Raw genomic sequence first — 19,060 nt, 5'->3', positions numbered from 1 at the left:
AGGGCGAAGTTGTTGTTTAATCTTATTTATAACCCTGAGCTCTTCTATAACTCCTGTTAATAGCTCAGAAGTTTCTAAAAACTTCACCTTAATTGAATAACTCCTGGAAGAACATTTATGTGGCATCATCAGCTTTTAGGAACAACAACAACAACAAAAATAATCAATGTGATTTAACATCAGCACAGGAAGGAGGATCATCTGTGGGAGCTCTGACAGAGCAGGAGCCGGATGAATAATCCATGAATCCATGAACTTGCTGTAACTAGGGAGGAATCAAGAGTGGCAAAACATTGTGGGCTTGAGAGGAGCAGGACTGAGGAGAGCAGGTTGAGAGGAGATGCTCGACGTCTGTTGGCTGAGCAGGGCCCACCCAGGCCAGGCTGGCAACTTAATTAGGCTGTCAGGAAAGCTGAGCCTTTTTCCATGGGAAGAGATCTCCTGTTTCCAAGTGAATTAAAAGGGAAGAGTCGATGATTTAATTATGATGCACGCTAATTCATCCGTGGAAGTTTGGGTTGAGTTTCCAGCAGAGGGCAGGCCCCTGGTTTGGTTTACAGAGCACTGACAGCACCAATTTAACATTTAATTATGGCTGGGAATTGGAGCACAAAGGGACAGCGGGCCCATGGGTGGCTCTGCAAGGCCAGGAATTTGTTTACTGCAGGCAGCTCGACTGTCCTGACCTTCCCCAGCACAATAACTGCAAAGTGATTAATGAACTTTGAATGGGAGCTTTGGTTACACCAAAAGACAACCCTACACCTCTGCAGTGTTTTAATTAACAACTAACCCTTCAAATTAGGCTCTGGTTGCTACAGTAATTACCTGTTCCACTGAGTGGGGAGGGAAAAGGGGGTTTTGTTGGATATCAGGTAGAACTGGAAGTTGGAATGGATCATTTTGGTTACAGTTGATCCATTGTGGTTACAGCCAAAGCCTGAAGATTTAGTGCCTTTCATGCAGCTTTTGAAGGATGCACTAAAAAAAAAAATCCCATGGAATAACGTGCACAGCATGGAGAAAAACAACATTTTGCTGCCTACCACACCCATTAGCAAATTTATGAATGTCTATGAGGAGATTAAACCAATATTTCATTCTAAAAGTCTCATCTCAAGGGTCAGCTCCCCCAGATTTCGGTGCCACCTCCAAAAAAGTAACTGAACAAACTCATCACTGTAGAATAATAATAAGAAAAAAGGCAAAATTCAAAAGAGGTTCCTCAGAAACTTGGAACATTTCAGTGAACACACTTAAAAATCTTCCAGGAGGGGCAAAAAAAATGCCTAAAAAACAACTACAATAACAACTCTTGCTGGGGATGAGTTTCAGTGAAGACAAGTCGATGTTAAAGAGGAGAGAAAACAGTTGCTAAATAGCTGCAGAGCTGCTTAAAAACAAACATAAAGAGCAGAAATGAAATGCACGGAAATGAGAAACATTCAAGGAAAACATCGTTTGGGTGTTTGCAAAATTTTATCCCTCGGAAAAAAAAAACTCAGCTCTGAGGAAACAAATTAATTTTCCTGCTCTTTTGTTTGTTGGGGTTGGGTTTTGGTTTGCTTAAAAATCTCATCTATTACAGTAAAAAGCTGTAAGAGATGATTGAGAAGGGGTGGCTATAAATCATTTGTTGTTAAGGAGAAATCGGAGACGCATCAGAGAGAGCCAAATTCTGCAATCAGAGGATTAAAAAGCAATTTTGAACACTTGATGCCAGTGCCAAATATTAAAAATATAGAAAAGCCACTTCAGTTTTGCAGGAATTATACAAACACCACGGCATGGAGTGTTCATTTTACTCTCCAGAGAGGAAGCTCCAAACAAACCTTGGGACAAATAAAGGAATATATTCTTATGCAGAGCCCGATCCCAATCCCACTCGGGTTAGTTGGGGGATTGTATCTATCAGAAATTTGATGGTTTATTATTTTAAATGCAGATTTATAGAAATTTTATGAGACCAATAATCACCATGACAACTTCCTCCGATAATAAAAATTATTTAAATATATATTTTAAAAAAATGACCCTGCATTTATTAAAATAGTAGAAAAATAAACACGACAGCAACAGGAAATTCAGTTGGTGCCAAATTTCTGCACATGAAGAAACTGTAACTCCAATACTCTGCACTGAACTATTTCTTAAATTTCTATTTTATTTAAAAAGAGGTAGTTCTTAGCTATTGAGGCTTAGGATAATGATGAAAGCCATTAAAAAAAGGGCAAAGCTCAGGGATCCCTTTTGGGATCCCGACCTTACAAGACAATGAATTCTTTTCAAATTCACCAAAGTCTGACTGCAAAAAGGGTATCTCTAAAAAGAGTGGATAGTGCAAAAAGTTATAGATAAAATCCACATATAAAGACAGAGATATAGATATAAATATATATCTTTAACTGATCAGCAGTGAGAGCTTCAAAGCGAACAGGAACTGTTGTTTAATTAAAACCAAGTTTTAATAACTCAGACCAGTAACTCCCCCAACAAAATTTTTTACAGGTTTCATAAAAGAAGGAAGAAATTTTCAGGGAGAATGGAGGAAAGAAAGCAGTAACTTTCAAACCTCCTCAGGAAAACAAACACATTCCACCAGCAGAGGCAGTGTGGTAGAGAGCAGTGCATGAGTTTCAAAAAAAAGAGGGAAAGAGAGGAGAAAAAAGGCCAGAAAATAGGGAGAAGTTGAGTTTTAGGGGGGTTTTCCTCCCCCCTCCTGGCCCAGGAGATGGAGGTAGCGGCCAACAGGGAATCCTGGAATGGTCTGGGTGGGAAAGAACCTTAAAGCTCATCCCATCCCATCGCCTGCCACAGGTAGGGACACCTTTCACTAGTCCAGGTTGCTCCAAGTCCCATCCAACCCGGCCTGGAACATTCCAGGAAGCATCTCCCTGTGGGAAGTTCTCCCAGTGAACACACAGAGGTTGTTTTAATGCTCTGAGAGGCCAGGCCAGGCTGAAACATTCCCACTGAGGAGCAAAAATTGAAATCCCTTCCTCCCCATTCCCACTGGAGCTGATGATTCCAAGCCCCCACCTCCATGACAAGGAGTAGCTTCTAAGCAAGGCTGGCACAGTTGTGGCAGATATTTTATTAACCTTGACTATTAATCTTGACATTTAGAGCCCTGAAGGGACACACAGGAGCCAAGAACTTTGTCTTCCCCCCTCTGAAAGTGCAGTGTCCCTCAGAGGTGGTATGGCCAAAAACTGGGTTATTTTGGGGAATAAATAAGAAATACAGTGTGTGAGCAAGCCCTGCTTGAACAAAGCCCTCCAGCTAAGTCAGATAAACTTGTGATGGACTGCAGAGTATGGAATGTGCATCCCTTGTGTCCCAGAAAATCAAAATCAATAGCAGGGAAAACTGGAATAGGGCTTTGGGGGAACTGCCAACTCCTCAGCATCACTCCCCTCACCCCTCACATAAGATGTGTTTCTCCAGGAAAGCAAATTAAGACCTGAAAGCATCAGAAGCAGCTGGCTTCTGTTTTTAAAAAGAGAGGGAAGAAAAAGGGAATTGAAAGGCACGTTGTTTTCTTCCTGAGGTAAGGAAAACCAAGGAGAAATGTCAGATGCTTTGGCTCAAACCTCAACCCCAGCTCATCCTAATATTTAATGCTAAAAATTTCATGCACTGAATGTGAGGAGTTTCTACTCACTCAGCTCAAGAAGGAAAACAAACCCAACCAAAGAGAACGTGCACAAGATTCTTCATAAACAGCTTAGATGGCAAACAACACATTTCTCCTTCTTTCAACAATTCTGTACCCTCCCTGGGAGGAATTTTACCCAAAGCCCAGGATGCTGTGATTGTGGGATCATCCCTTCCAGGGCAAGCAAAGAACTGACTTTAGGTTCAACACACAGACACTGAAGAGGAACAGCAATTTTCTAGTTGTTTCCTAATTTTTAGCTGCAGAGCATTTGCCCACAGTTCAGTGACTTAACAATGGTCACATCCCAAGCACAGAGCATGCAAAGATCCCTGAGTTCCTCCAACAGCTTTTCCCATCATACACAATAACTTTTTACTACAAACTGAGTTTACTGTTCTATTAAAACTCAAAATAAATGTAGTCTCTACCTAGAGAGCAAAATTCATGAAAATTATTCTCTCATGCTGATGCAGAAAAGCACTGGAGGAGCCTGGAGCAGGATCCTGCTTCCCATCTGCTCACTCCAGCCACCAGGATATATCCTTCTATTTTTTTCCCCCCAATAGCCTGGGAAACAATTTCTAATCAATAAGATATTCCTTGGCAAGACTAAATGATTCAAGGGGAAGCCATGACCTGTGTGCTATGCCAATGAGTCAGTCCCTTCCCTTCCTAGAAATATAACCAACCTCAGCAAATATGACAAAATGATGGACTGACAGCACGGAGGCAGCAGGGATGAAACGTCCCCCTCCAGCCCAGGGACCAGGAAACTCATGGCTGATGTCAGGAGGGATTCTGGAAAAGGGTATGGAGTGACAGGACACAGGGAATGGCTTCCCACTGCAAGAGGGCAGGGAGAGATGGGAGATTGGGAAGGAATTCCTGGCTGGGAGGGTAGGGAGGCCCTGGCACAGGTTGCTCAGAGAAGCTGTGGCTGCCCCTGGATCCCTGGAAGTGTCCCAGGCCAGGTTGGACGGGGCTTGGAGCAGCTTGGGCTGGTGGAAGGTGTCCCTGCCCATGGAATGAGATGGACTTTAAAGTTCCCTTCCCACACAAGCCATTCCAGCATTCTGTGAATGCCACAAACCCAGAGCTGCTGTAGCTCTACTGGCTCACAGAAGCTCTTGGTGATGCTTTAGCAGATGAAATGATGGTTCCTCACCATCTAATCCAACAGGGACCCTCCTGAACAGGGACCGCAGGAGCGGATGAGCTCAGCCACAGCTTTGTCCAGCTCTGTGCTGACAGCCCCAGGATGGACATTCCCTGCCTCTCCCATGCCCTGTTCCAGTGCTGCAGCATCTTACTCTCCTCATGTCCATCTGAACCTCCAAAGGTGGCAAACTCAGGCCGCGAAGTAAAAAGAGAAGTGAATATTTTGATTTTCTCTGCTACATTTCCTTCTGCTCCACACCTCGGTGTGTACTCATTGCACACCTTTGTTACAAACAGCAGGACACCATTTCACTCCAAAAAGATGGCAAAGACTGTCCCATTGCCTCATGTTTGTATCAGCTACTCACAGAACTGCACTGAGTAACTGTAAAGCCTCCAGACATCCTCCTCACTCAGCCACGGAACAACACAAACACTCTGGGACCAAGGTAGACCATTTCCTAACAGAAAAACAGAAGCTTTAAGCTGCTTATCTGAGCTCAGAAGAGAACAGAAAGAGTTGTGCTTGCAGCAAAGCAGCCCCTTCAGGCGTGAGGGCACAGACTGAGGCAAACCGGACATTTTTCCTGCCCTGTGAGAAATAACTGAGAGCAAAATGTTGTGTCGGTGTCGTGCGAGAGCAACAGGACTGCGAGAGCCCTCCCTGCAGCACGGCCTGCCAGCCACCAGCTGCAACCCAGACACAAATGAAATCACCCCCACATTTGCTTTACTGGTCATTTTTCCCTTTTTTCCCCACTATTGCCACTGTCTGTCGTGCTCCTGGTCAGGCTCTAACGCCAGAAGTGTCGTGTGCTCCCGTGGCCATCTAAAGACACGGATTCAAATTGTTTCTAGGAAATAACCACTTTGCCAGTTGTTGCCTCCTGCAATAGCAAACACATTAGCCTGACTCTCTGGCTGTTAAACCAGGAAATCCAGAGTGCACAGCAGTTGTAAAAAGGAGCTTTTATGGGGGCTGTGCTGGTTCAGAGCACGATCTACGCCCATCTCCCCCTCCATCTGAAACCCCATTGCAGATGCTTGAGTACTGATTGCAAAATGATTTGGTGCTGAAGTAGAAAACAACCAGCAAATACTTGTAGCTAAATTTTAAACTTTTTAGAAAGCGTAAAATTGGCACTAGAGGCTGCAGAAAGAGAATGTTGAGCAGCAACATGTCTCACTTAACCCAGCTCGGGGGGAATGAGGCGGTGCTGGAACTCAAGCCCGAGCCCAGCAGTGATCCCTCACCTCTTTATGCTCTAACCTGCTACTATTTCCATCTGTTTCCTCTTAAATGAGTCCTCCTTGGTTCCTGCAGCCAAACATTCAGGATTAACCTTTGAAACCTGGATTACAAGCCTTTCTCCTTGTACTCATCTCACTGCAGTTCATTCCCTGTTCCTTAAAGAGACCTGAACAGGCAGGAACAAAGGTGAGACAGCTCAGCCCTGACTGCTCCAGGTGGTGCCACCAACAGCAGGACAGCCAGGACCAGGGGACCATCTCACATCAGCTGCAGGGAATGGATTTCAGCTGCTTCCAACTGGCTGCAAGGACAAAGGACAGCAGAGCAGCCACAGAGCTCCCTGACACAGCCAGGAGTTATCCAACATGAGCAGATCCAGAGTAAATCCATCCCAGCTCCAGGAAGAAATTTGAAGCAATAGAGGGAGCCAAAAAGTTCCCCATATTCTGTGGTGACAGTAATTTAGATGCCAAATATGAGGGGTTGTTCATCCTAGAGAAGGCTCCAGGGAGACCTGAGAGCCCCTTGCAGGGCCTAAAGGGGCTCCAGGAGAGCTGGAGAGGGACTGGGGACAAGGGATGGAGGGACAGGACACAGGGAATGGCTTCCCACTGCCAGAGAGCAGGGTTAGATGGGATACTGGGAAGGAATTCTTGGCTGGGAGGGTGGAGAGGATCTGGCACAGGTTGCCCAGAGAAGCTGTGGCTGCCCCTGGATCCCTGGAAGTGTCCAAGGCCAGGTTGGATGGGGCTCGGAGCAACCTGGGCTGGTGGAAGGTGTCCCTGCTCATGGAATGAGATGAGCTTTCAGTTCCCTTCCAACCCAAACCATTGTATGATCCTTTGACCTTAAAGATCTTTCCCAACCTGAACAATCCCATGATTCTGAGCTCACCCACAGCCCCTCACTGGGATCAAACTCCCATTTCCAGGGTTGCTGTTCGTTTAATCTTCCGAGCTGTGGGCACACAACACAACCCAACCCAACCAACTTTAATTTAAGAATCATCCAGTTTCTAATTAAACAGCCATAGGCAGCTGGCTGGATACATTTTAATCCGTTTCAATAACGTATTGATTGGATACTGAAGCTTAAAAATTAAAAGTAAAAAGATGACCGGGGAATTGTCCCATCTCAGCCCAACAGTAGAACCCTCTGTAAATAACTCCTCTTTTAACCATCAGCTAAATGAACACTTCAATACCACACTACAAAGTCTTCTGCAAAATTACTTTAACTAACAAGCAGAAATTTATCAGCTTCAGCCAAAATCAATGCTGAAATCAATTTGAACACTGGTTGTGTCTAAAGGGGCTCATTGGCAATTTAGGGAAATTACACCATGTAAATGCCTGTGCTTTAATTGAACAGTTTCATCAACTAGGCTGTGATTGCTGTCCATTCATTTATTTACTTTCACTGCAGCTCCCATTCTGCAGAGGAATGGGTTTTGTCAGACTTGAAGGAGGTACTTTATCTTCATTTTATGCACTTTTGTGCATAACAGATTTTATGAGGCAGGAGAGCAATGGTTGGGGTCAAAGGGAACGAGTGACCAGCAGCCACTGGTCAGTCTTGTTTAAACCACAGTGGGAAGAGGTGGAACCTGGTGGGGGATTTCTAACTTGATCAGTTATTCCTGTTCCAGTGCTTTTTAGTGGGACTAAAAATAAAACAGAGCAAGAGAAACAGCAAATGGATGCGGTCTGGGAAAGGAAATAAAGGGAAGTGCCTCCACCACTGCAGCACAAGAATTCAGGGAGGTGCAATTTTTACACTTCAAAAGGCCCAAGATGTGTTTTAATGCCAAACAAACACTGAACCTGCCTCTGCTTCCTTCCTGCTGGGTCAAGCACCGTGGATAAAAGGTTGTTCCAGGGAAAACCTCCCCTGGAAATCACCCACTGGTGAAGCCACGTGGGTCAGCTCTGGGAACCTGCAGGGATGGGCTCTGATCCTACTTCTGTCCCTGCTCTGCAGTGGGATTTCCCTGCCTGCAGTTACCCTCTGCCACGTGCAGGGGATCACCCCAACCTACTCTGCAAAAGGGCCAAAATAATCTGGGAATCCAAGTATTTCAAACAGGGGCAAATGATTGTTCCTGTGTTCCAGATAGTTTGGAGAAGGCTCCAGGGAGACCTGAGAGCCCCTTGCAGGGCCTAAAGGGGCTCCAGGAGAGCTGGAGAGGGACTGGGGACAAGGGATGGAGGGACAGGACACAGGGAATGGCTTCCCACTGCTAGAGGGCAGGGAGAGATGGGAGACTGGGAGGGAATTGTTCTCTGGGAGGGTGGGGAGGCCCTGGCACAGGTTGCCCAGAGAAGCTGTGGCTGCCTCTGGATCCCTGGAAATGTTCCAGGCCAGGTTGGAGCAACCTGGGACAGTGGAAGGTGTCCCTGCCCGTGGCAGGGGGTGAAACTGGATGGTCTTTAATGTCCCTTACAAGCCAAACCACTCCAGGACTCCACGATATCCATATGGAAAACCAGAAATGAAAGAACAGAGGAGAGGAACAGCCCCACTAACACTCAGACTGGCTTCCCACAACATCAGAGGATCTACAGAGCTCCATCCTGCCAGCACCACTGTCCTGCACTGGAATCCATGGGACAAACCAGGAGGAGGGAGCTCCATCCCCTCCATCTCCCTTCCCATCAAACACAGTTGAACCTCCTCTGGAGCTTCCAGGTTCCAGAATCCACAGTGTCTGTCCCTGCCCAGGGCAGAGCACCCACAATCCCCTCCCAAGGCACAGTTTGCAGCCTGTGCAAGACACAGCAATGACATTCCATGTGCTAATGGGGCACCCCGAGGTGGCCTGGGATAGGGAATGAAGGAACAGGCAGATGCTGGAACACACCACTCACCCAAACTGCACAATTGCTCAAGTAAATGGCTCCAACAAATTAAGTTTTCCACATTTCTCCCTGTTTTCCCCAGCCATGCAATTCTTAGGGTGGTACATCATCAACAGCCACTTCTCTCCAAATTACTCAACTCAAAGTGAAGCCTTCTGGTTAAACTGCATTTTGGAAGATGGGAAGCCATTCCCCCTTTTCTTCCCTCTCTCCCAGATCCTGGTAACTCACAAATTAATTAGGGCATCATTGGGGCTTTATGGTTATCTCTGTGTACAGAGCGTTACATTCTCCTGCTGCTGGAGGCTCCTCCAACAGAACCCAAAAAGAGTTCCAAACCATCCACAGTTCCCATTTAAAATAAATCCCAGGCACACAGAAGAGATTAAACAGAGTTCCTGGAATATCCCACTTCTCCTGAGCTACAACTGCACAGCAAAAACTAGAAAATATGAAATAAGAGAAAAATATTCCATTTTAAAGGAAGAAAACAGTGTTTTGATACACCATGTGAGAGATCTGACAGAGAAATAATTTGCCAGATATAAATACCTCTACTTTGTGATATTTAAGTTCAAAATATACATGATTTTAGGTCTAAATAATTAAAGTAGCTACTCCTGACCCTGGCTGCCAGTGTGTGCATCCCACTGCAAACCAAGTCATTTAACATACAGTTTGGGGGTGTTTTATATTTTCTCACATATTTTGGAACATGCAACCAATCAAAAAGCAAGGATAATTAACTGGCCTTGCCATATCCAACTTCGGGATTTTTATCGTCCCTTAATTAAGAAAATAGCACAGCAAAAGGTAGGGGCAAAATAGGATGTCAAACAACTATAAAATCCCTTCTTTTTAGAACAGGAAAAACATTTAGATTCAGCAAGTTCTCCCTAGAAATATTGCTATAAAGTATTGATTTTTTACCAGACTCAATTGACTGAAAAGTTGTTTGTATAGCAATATTGGCCAAGCCAATATACTGGAACAATTTTGCTACACACAGTAATCAAGTGTATTTCTAAAGTATAATTATACTGTCATAAAAATAAAGCTAAGATACCTCTTCTCCAAGCAATAAACCAGTTGCAGCTGTAAAGAACCCAAATAAATGAAATCCATTTTCTAACTAAACATAACGTCTGGCGAGGAGAACAAACCCACCTCCCCTCTCTTCCCCCAGCCCCCCTCCTGGAGCCAGGGGTGGGATGAGAAGTGATCAATACCTCCATCTCAATAAAAACTATTTCAATAGTAAGTTAATTCACGTGGCAAAGGGAGGCTGAGAATTTTCCCTGCCTCGTTTGCCCAACGCCGGGAATATATCATTGCCATAATGGAGCTGGCTTGGGATAAAGAGCTGGGAAGGGAGGGAGCTGGAAGAGAGGGGATGGTGCAGACAGGCTCGTTCTTTAGCCGCAGATCAATAACCCACACGGGCTCTTCTCTCCACCAGCACGAGGGGGGAAACGCAGCCAAACCTCTGCAATTAATTTTCCTTGACAAATGTTCATTGATTTACTGGAATAAAATATATGGGGGCTGCTGTGTATGACTGGTGCAATCCTGCTACCTGTAAGGATTCCACTCTGCAAGTCCTTATTGGCTCGGGTTGGTGCAGATGATCCTCCCTTCAGGAAGGGGGGATTGCTCCAAGGTGGAAGTTCTGCCACAGGGCTGGAGCCCCTCAGCTCTGGGAGAGGCTGGGAGAGCTGGGAATGTTCACCTGGAGAAGAGAAGGATCCAGGGAGAGCTGAGAGCCCCTTACAGGGCCTAAAGGAGCTCCAGGAGAGCTGGAGAGGGACTGGGGACAAGGGATGGAGGGACAGGACACAGGGAATGGCTTCCCACTGCCAGAGGGTAGGGTTAGATGGGAGACTGGGAGGAAATTGTTCTCTGGGAGGGTGGGCAGGCCCTGGCACAGGGTGCCCAGAGAAGCTGTGGCTGCCCCTGGATCCCTGGAAGTGTCCAAGGGCAGGCTGAACTGGGCTTGGAGCAACCTGGGCTAGTGGAAGGTGTCCCTGCCCATGGCAGGGGTGGGACTGGATGAGTTTTAAGGCCCTTTCCAACCCCAAACCACTCCAGGATTCTGGGATAACGTGTAAAACATCCACACACACTAACAGTTCCCTGGAGCAGGGTGGAATGACACCTATACAGGAGGATAAGCTAAGAAGTCACTGCAAGTGTTGATTTAAAACATGAACGGGATAAAAAAGAAAAAGAAAGGCAGAAATAGTTCCCTGATCCAGAAGGGGCCTCAGGTCTTTTCTTTTTTACTTTCCCAGACTGCAGGCAAATGCCAGTCACCCACTTAACAAAGGTGATCAAAGCACACTACCTTAGAAATACAAAATTACGTCAAAAAAGTGAAAAATGCGGCTTTATACCACATTTTATCCAGATTTCTCGGATGAATTTTAAGAAATGTGAAATACATACTGTGCATGTGGCAACACCATGAAAGAATGAGATGTTTTTACACCATTTCTGCTCCCAAAAGCTGTGTCTCATCCTACACACCAACACTCCCAACAGACACGGAATGAGCTGCTCCTTCCAAGCTGACAGACAGGCAAGAAGTTCATCAGACTCTCAGTGCAAAAAGAGGAAGGAAGGGAAAGAAGAACACATTCCCTTACCTTGGTTTACATTCTTTAGACTCTTTAGGATGAAGACACTTTTGGTGGGACCATTCTTATGCTGGTCATGATTTCACGTTGTTACTTCTTATTTCAGCTGCTTCCCAAAGAAAATCACCCAGAACTGGACAAAGGGACATATGTGGGTTCCCCCTCTTGGTGGGTGGGATATTCCCTGTCCTAACTATTCCTCAAGTGTTTTCCACAAGGACCAGAGCACGTGGTCCTCCTTTGTGATGCTTCTCCCACCTGCACCCACTCCCAGAGCACAGGGAAGGGAAGGAACCTTCTCTAACTCAGAAAACACCAAGACTGAGCATTAAAGCTCAACATTCTCTCTCACATCTATCATAAAGTAAGAAAATAATACCAATTCCTCAAGTTTCTTGGTCTAGGAATATCTTTCTCCCAGACAACTCCCCATGAGGTTTCTGAACCACGTTCCACCCACGATTCTAACCTGATTTTCAGAGCCCACTCCAAGGCTGGATTTGTTCCTTTAAGCTTTTGGAAGTTCATTTCCATTAAACCTTCTGCAACGTCGGCAGCCAATTAGAAACTAAACTAAATGCACTGTAACTTTTAAAACATTTTAGGGGGGGGAAAAAAAATGTTCATCTGAAAGTTAAAATGTCTAAGGTATAAACAAAACCCTAATGGGATGCTGGGTTACTGTATATGGTAAATAGCTCTCTGGAGGAAACCTTTATTACTCCCTCAGGGCTTTCTTATAAAGTATGGATTTCTTAATTCCCAGTGGAATATTTTTCATACCCCACTGCAGACTATTAAGTACCAGATATTACATTATGTAGTTTAAACTTTGCACTATGCATGAGAAAGACTTTCCTGTCGAGAAAACTATATCTGTGTTATTATAATCTTTACAATATTCAAATTAATACTGGCTGCAGGGTATTAAAGCTCCACTACCGAAATTTGGGAGAGTTTATCATCTCATATATTCATCAGCCTGCATGTGAAGCTGCTCAGGAGGGAGGGAAGTCACTGCAACAGCAGAAAGGGGGGGGTGAGGAATTCTGAACTGGTGTCACCACATCCCACTGGTGTCATTCCCAGTAAGGGCGTGGTGAGCCAGCAGAAATAATGGCACTGGAAATCCTGGAGGCAATTCAGGACATTCCAAGTTCCACTCGTGAGCCATTAACTTGTTACCCAGAGGGGGATTCAAAGCTAAGCATTAAAAAGATAATAAAAATGCACCAGCCCTCCCAGCACCCAAGAGCAGACACCTTGTAAATATAGAAGAGGGTCCTTCCAAAGTTCAGATTAAGGATTTATTTCATCATCTTCCCTGCAGAGGAGCAGCAGCCCACCTGCACCTCGACACGAACACGAGGGGTAAAAATAAAAAAAAAAAGAGCTGTTAAATCTGGGGTTTTTTTTAAAAGGTTTGAAGTGAAATCCCCACTCACTTGTAGACTGTGCCTCCATTGCCGTGACCGAGGATGTCTCGATACCGTATGTCTTGTTCATTCATCTCCACAAGAAAGAAAGAAAAACAAAAGAGATGTCATGCTGGGGATGGAAATGTCAAGGAAAAGCAACTCTAGGCCATAAACAACAAGCAGTCTGGGTCATTTCAAGTTCAGCTGCAAGAACGAGAAGATCAATACAACATTTGCTGTCCAATTTATAAAAGACGATACCAAGGGACAAAGTGATGGAAAGTTTAATGACAATTTGTTTGCCTGGGTCATTTCATTAAAGTTTGATAAAAGGTGTCAAAATGGAATGATATAATATAGCTCAAGAGGGTCAGGTCACAGCTACTGATAGGAAAAGGGTCTCCAGAACAGCACATAACCAAAGCCAAAGTTGGAGGTGAATGGAAACAACCCAACAGAAAACTGTCAGCTTGAAGTGTGGCTGGAAAAGTTTATGATTTATTCTGGAATCAGCATCAGTGATACTAATTGAGTGACAGCTCTGCCAGCAGGTTGTTTGGCAGAGCACCATTTACTCACCTTTTAACTAAATAAAAATACACATATTTGGGAAAAAAAAACAAGTCTTGAATTGCAATAAAAACATTTTTTTCCTTGAAATACACAACTAATTATTTGCCTCAACCTTTCTGTTCCCTGGGACAACTCTCCAGACACGATAAGATCCTCAGAAAACCAACCAGGAGCCTGATAACAAACACTGTAAATTGCAAAAGCTGGAATTTGGCACCTTTCTGACAGTGCTTTTGTAAAAATTTACTATATTGAAGGATCAATTCGAATGTAAAACTACACTTCAACCTTCCCCTGTATAAATTCAATTCTACTGATTTTGCACCTATTGAAAAAACTCACTAAAGACATTATTGCAATGCATGTGTATACTTTGAGCATTTTAATCAGAATAAATTCTGGACAGAAAACATTTTCTATTCCAAAAAGATTCCCCCATTGCCTGATAATTTTCAGTAGTAAATGTTTGGACAAATTCTGCTTTTAAAAGATCTTTTCCTAGGAAACCAACTTGTTTGTTTACCATCCTACCCAACAAACTTGTTGTGTTACCATCACAAGGTGAAATGTCCTAGAGAGTCAATACTCAGCACGTCTTAAAAACAGAAAATGGAATATTTAATTGATTTAAAATAAGCTTTAAGGACAGAAATGATTAATCCAAAATTTGTGTCCTTTCCTTTCACTACCTGAGCAAAACACATTGTTTCTCACAGGAAATGCTGCACATTTCTTCCAGTCATGTTAAAACCTGAGTCCTGAGAAAACTCAAAATACCTCAAAGTAGAAGCTGACTCTATTTGATTACCTGTTTGGAGTCAAACCTTGGCCAGGTATCTAAGAGGCAATGAAATGGCCCACTCAAATATTAAGGTTTATGATGAAAATCAACATTTATCTCATTACCAAAAGCTCTCCTGCTTATTGCATCCATCAGAAAATGCAAATAAAGAGGGGGGAAAAGACACCTCCCAGGGAACAATCACTCATGAACGGGATTTAAACTATGTAAGGAATCTAGAGTGGATCCCTTGCACTAGAAATAATTTCTTTCAGGCTGCAGACTCGTTAATTTAAAGTTAATTTAAGGAGTTCTGCTCTTCCAAGCTGGAAGACTTGAGTTCTCCGGTCTTGGAGGCAACAACCAACATCTCTCCTGCATCCTCAGAAAAGTTATTCTCAATTATAACTCTGAAGAGAAACCCAATGAACCCATAAAGCCATGGAGAAACTCCTATCTTCCCTTCCTGGGGGTGAAAAAGGAGAATTTTTGGTGATTATAAAGTTATAAGTTATAAACAATAAATTGAGCCGAATCGGAGACGAAGCATTTCCTCTTTTCTCCCGTTTTTTGCTCATTGGGAAAAGGGAGTATTTTCTCCACATCATTCCCTAAAAGATGGGGATAGGAGCAGCTCCATCCTCTGAGGATTGAGCCTGGTGATATCCCAGAAAAACAGCAACCAGAACCCAGGGAAAAAACAGGAATACTGGGGTGGAGGGAGTGTCTGTCGGCAGCGGACGGAGAGATAAAGTGTGATTTACTGGCTCCAATAAAGGTGCCAAAAAACCACAGGGTGATTTATTTATTTTAACTGGGAAAGCTGGATTCTCCATCATAAAACACCAACACAAAACCAATGAACTCCCCAGGAAGGACTGGAATATTAAAGCTGCAAACCCAACCTGGACTGGCCGCCGCCGACACGAAGGGAGTTCATGCAAAAGCAAAAGCTTCAATTATGAAGCAGCAAACAAAACATCCCTGGGTTGGGCAGAAATCAAGTCTCTGCCTGTTGTAAATCATTAAAAGCAAAATGCCCAATTAATCCTGATTTGATGTGGAGGGGCTGCCACAATCCCGCGGCCGCACCTTCGCTTCCCAAATGGAAGCAATCATGGATTCAGCCAACAGTCACACTCCATGAGCAGACAATTGAGGAGATTTAGTAAATCCCACTTTATAGAGCAGAGACTAATCGGAAAACACGAGCCAGTCAAATGTTTCTTATGAACTGTTGACACTATATCAATGCTGAATCAATTGGTGGCATTTACTCTGAGTGACAGAAAAGAAATAAATATTTATATCACATCACCTATATCAATGAACCCAGGCAGAAAGCTATTTCTAACCTGTCAATATTTGATTATCTTGAAGAATCATGTCCCCTTCTTTTAATGATTAATATGAATTCCTTATTAAACCTAAATGGAAACTACTAGAGGAATATCATTAGGGATGCCTGAAAGCAGAAACTGCCAAAAAATAATCAAAACTAATAGCCCAGGCCATATTTAAGTAACAATAAGTGTGACTTAATCCCCCTCAAAAGGAGGAAAAGTTAAAAGTTACTACTGGAAACCCAGCTCCAGTTGTGGATCTGGGATCAAATTTTGCAGAACACAACAAAAATCATTTGCTCTCAACAGAAGGCAGATTAACTCCCATCAGGGTGAATAAAAAGTAGCATTAAAGGTAGTATTAAAACTTAGTTATTTTATTTCTTTTTTAATGGGTTTAAGTAACATTTTTAAAATCATAACAAGAAGCTTTTTTTTATACCGTTCCAAAATTCTAAAACACTGGGGAGAAATCTGTGAATCCACTGCAGGGCACACAAACCACTTGTTTTTCTTGTTTTGAACACATAAGGTGCCCAAATTCAGCTCTGCACAAGAGCTTTTACTCACATTCAACAATTCTACCTTTTAAAAAAAATCATTGATATGGGAGTTATTACCAACACCACTTAGAGAAGTTCAGCTGCCTGCTGCTGGCACTGCCAGAATTTCAGGTCATCAAGAGAAATGTATTGTCTGGTTCTCTAATTTTGAAACACGAGCAAATCCACCTGGTGGGAACAAAAAAATTAAATCTGGATATGAAGGACCATCAAACTAAACCTGGATGTGAGGGACCATCCAACTAAAACCTGGATGTGAGGGACCATCAAACTAAAACCTGGATGTGAGGGACCATCAAACTAAAACCTGGATGTGAGGGACCATCAAACTAAACCTGGACATAAAGGGATGCTGACAAGCCTAAAACCACATTTCCAAGCTGCATTCCAGGGATTCAGTGGCACTGGGGTGTCCAAATCCTATTTTTGAGGGGGTCTCTCATCTGTTCCCCCTCCCAGTGTTCCAGGTGAGGCTGAAGGACACGAGGAAGCTCAGCCTTCATCTTCCTGACACGCTCAACTACCAACTCCTTGATTCATGAAATGCCAACGAGGCTTGGAGAGGTCATTGTGTGAAGGCACTGAATAGGCATCTGAGATAATTAAGATTTCAGCCTTCGAAACATGGAGGGGAAGTGAACAGCAGTTAAGAAAATCAATAAGAGTCTTTTATTTGCAGTGACACAGATGTCTCAGTCAATAGAGCCTAATAGGCAAGTCTGAGCCCACGACAGGCACCGGCCTCCGAGGCTGCAAAGGGCTCTCTGTGACAAATATTAAAACATATTTATGCTGCTGCTGAAGGATCTGGGCTTCTTTGAAGGTGGTTTAATTTAACAGTGCATATTTAATGTCATTACAAGCCTGCCCAAAACAAGCACAAAATAACTGTGCTGTTTGTCTGCTCGTCCAGCAATTGTTACGTTAAAACCTTTCACTTTTGAGTGCCAGGAGCTGAATGCCTGGAGCAGGAAGGGAAAGGAATTCAAGACAATTTTCTACAACTCTGGGGTTTTTTTGGGTTTACTAGGGTTTTTTTTTTTGCTTTTTATAAAGAAGTTACCACATAGAATCACAGAATGGTTTAGGCTGGAGAAGACCTTTAAAACAAGTTCATCCATTAATTTAACATCACATGAAGTGGCAGAATGAAGGACGGCAGGGTTAGATGGGAGATTGAGAAAAAATTGTTCTCTGGGAGAAGGGTGAGGCCCTGGCACAGGGTGCCCAGAGAAGCTGTGGCTGCCCCTGGATCCCTGGAAGTGTCCAAGGCCAGGCTGGACGGGGTTTGGAGCAACCTGGGCTGGTGGAAGGTGTCCCTGCCCATGGCAGGGGTGGGACCAGATGAGCTTTAAGGTCCCTTCCAACCCAAACCATTCCATGATTCTAAAGTGATTCCAGAGCAGTTCCTTGCAAAAACCTGTTAAACATTCAAGTGTCTTCTGCCCTAGAAAGCACGAAGGTCATTCTAAGTGAGGAGTTGACTCAGTTATTCAAAATTGATTAACTTTCTCCCCTGGAATTGTGGCGGCAGCGCAACACGTGCGAGGGGCCTCCATCTATTTGGAGCTAAATCTGATTAGCACATTTTGAGAAATGGGAAGCAAATTGCTCTGCCAATCAAAGTAAATCAGGACACACAACTCATTCATATCATGAAGGTTTTCATGGTGCCTCCAAGCCCTGTGTTAAAAGAACACATCACAGCTAAATGAGCAGTAAACATCTCTGCCCCTATTTGTGCTGTGCCAATCACTGCAGAACCAGGCAGCCAAGGCTCCATCCAAAGCACCTACCTGGCCATTGGCAAGTATTTTCTTCAGCTCTGCAGAAGACTTTTTCAAGCTGGAATAAAAACGAGAGGTGATTATTTTTAACGACGGGGTCGTTTCGCTCCGTCAGACCAAGGGAAATCACAAGCCACAAATTCCTGGTTCCATTAATCTGAGCAGGTGAAACCTGGAGGAGGAGATCTAGTGGACACCAGTCAGCACTGCCCAAGTGCAGACAGCAGGGATGGAGAAGCAGTGAACACTTCAGAAAATCAATATATTTTTCACCTTTACCAACTGGCTGGTTTAGACACCTGACTACACCACCCTCTGAGACACAACCTATTGTTCATCAGTAAAATGAAAGGAAGACACTCTGGCACATCAGGTGGTTCAGAAAACAACAGGAAAATATGGCTCACATCTAGTTTTCAGGTGCCATATCTTGTTTTACAGCTCCTTAAGGGATTATTCCTCAATAATTCCTGCAGCAGAAGGCTTTTTGCCCCACTATCTCAGATGAGTGCAGACCAGAGCACGGTGAGCAGGACAGTAAAATTCCTGATTTAGGCATCTCAGGGACGTGTCTAAATCCCTGAGATGAGTCCAGCTTTCCATTCCAGCTCAACTTGCTGCACTCTCTGTGCTTTTTCAGGAAGAATCTACTCCCATGTCAATAATCTTACACAAAACAACTCAATTTTCCCTTTTAGGAGAACTTTAACAAACCACAAACTCTCAGCCTGGTGAGTTTTGTAGGTAAAACCATCAACAGCTTCAAACTCCTTCCACCCACTCACAAAACGCTGCTTTTCACCTCCTCTCCTGACAAACTGTTCCTTGTACCTTCAACACAACAAACTGCCTGGGCAGCAAAATGCCTGCAAAAACTTCATCTCAAAGGGACATTCTGCTCTTATTACTGAAGTTTGGAAAAAAAAAAAAAAAGTACAAAATAATATATTCTTGAAAGGCCCGTGCACGTGTCTTGATCACAGATCATTATTAACAGGAACAGTGAAAACACAGATTTCATATTTGGTGG

The 19,060-nt window shown here is 43.9% G+C and overlaps 1 protein-coding gene across 3 annotated transcripts in view; it reads right to left on the bottom strand.

Moving 5' to 3' along the window:
• Positions 1-19,060, bottom strand: part of MAP2K5 (mitogen-activated protein kinase kinase 5) — a 127,388-nt gene that overhangs the window by 86,656 nt on the left and 21,672 nt on the right. For all 3 annotated transcript variants that reach the window (XM_051796902.1, XM_051796901.1, XM_051796903.1), the window contains 2 exons: positions 18,040-18,088; positions 13,011-13,075 (listed from right to left, as the gene is read on the bottom strand). In XM_051796902.1, coding sequence (XP_051652862.1) covers positions 13,011-13,075; positions 18,040-18,088 — 114 coding nt within the window. The remainder of the gene's footprint in view (positions 1-13,010; positions 13,076-18,039; positions 18,089-19,060) is intronic.

The sequence above is a fragment of the Manacus candei genome, unplaced genomic scaffold (assembly GCF_025592945.1).
Source record: "Manacus candei isolate 608988 ecotype Guabito, Panama unplaced genomic scaffold, ASM2559294v1 h1tg000046l, whole genome shotgun sequence".
Taxonomy (NCBI): domain Eukaryota; kingdom Metazoa; phylum Chordata; class Aves; order Passeriformes; family Pipridae; genus Manacus; species Manacus candei.
This window is presented reverse-complemented; position numbering and strand designations above follow the sequence as displayed.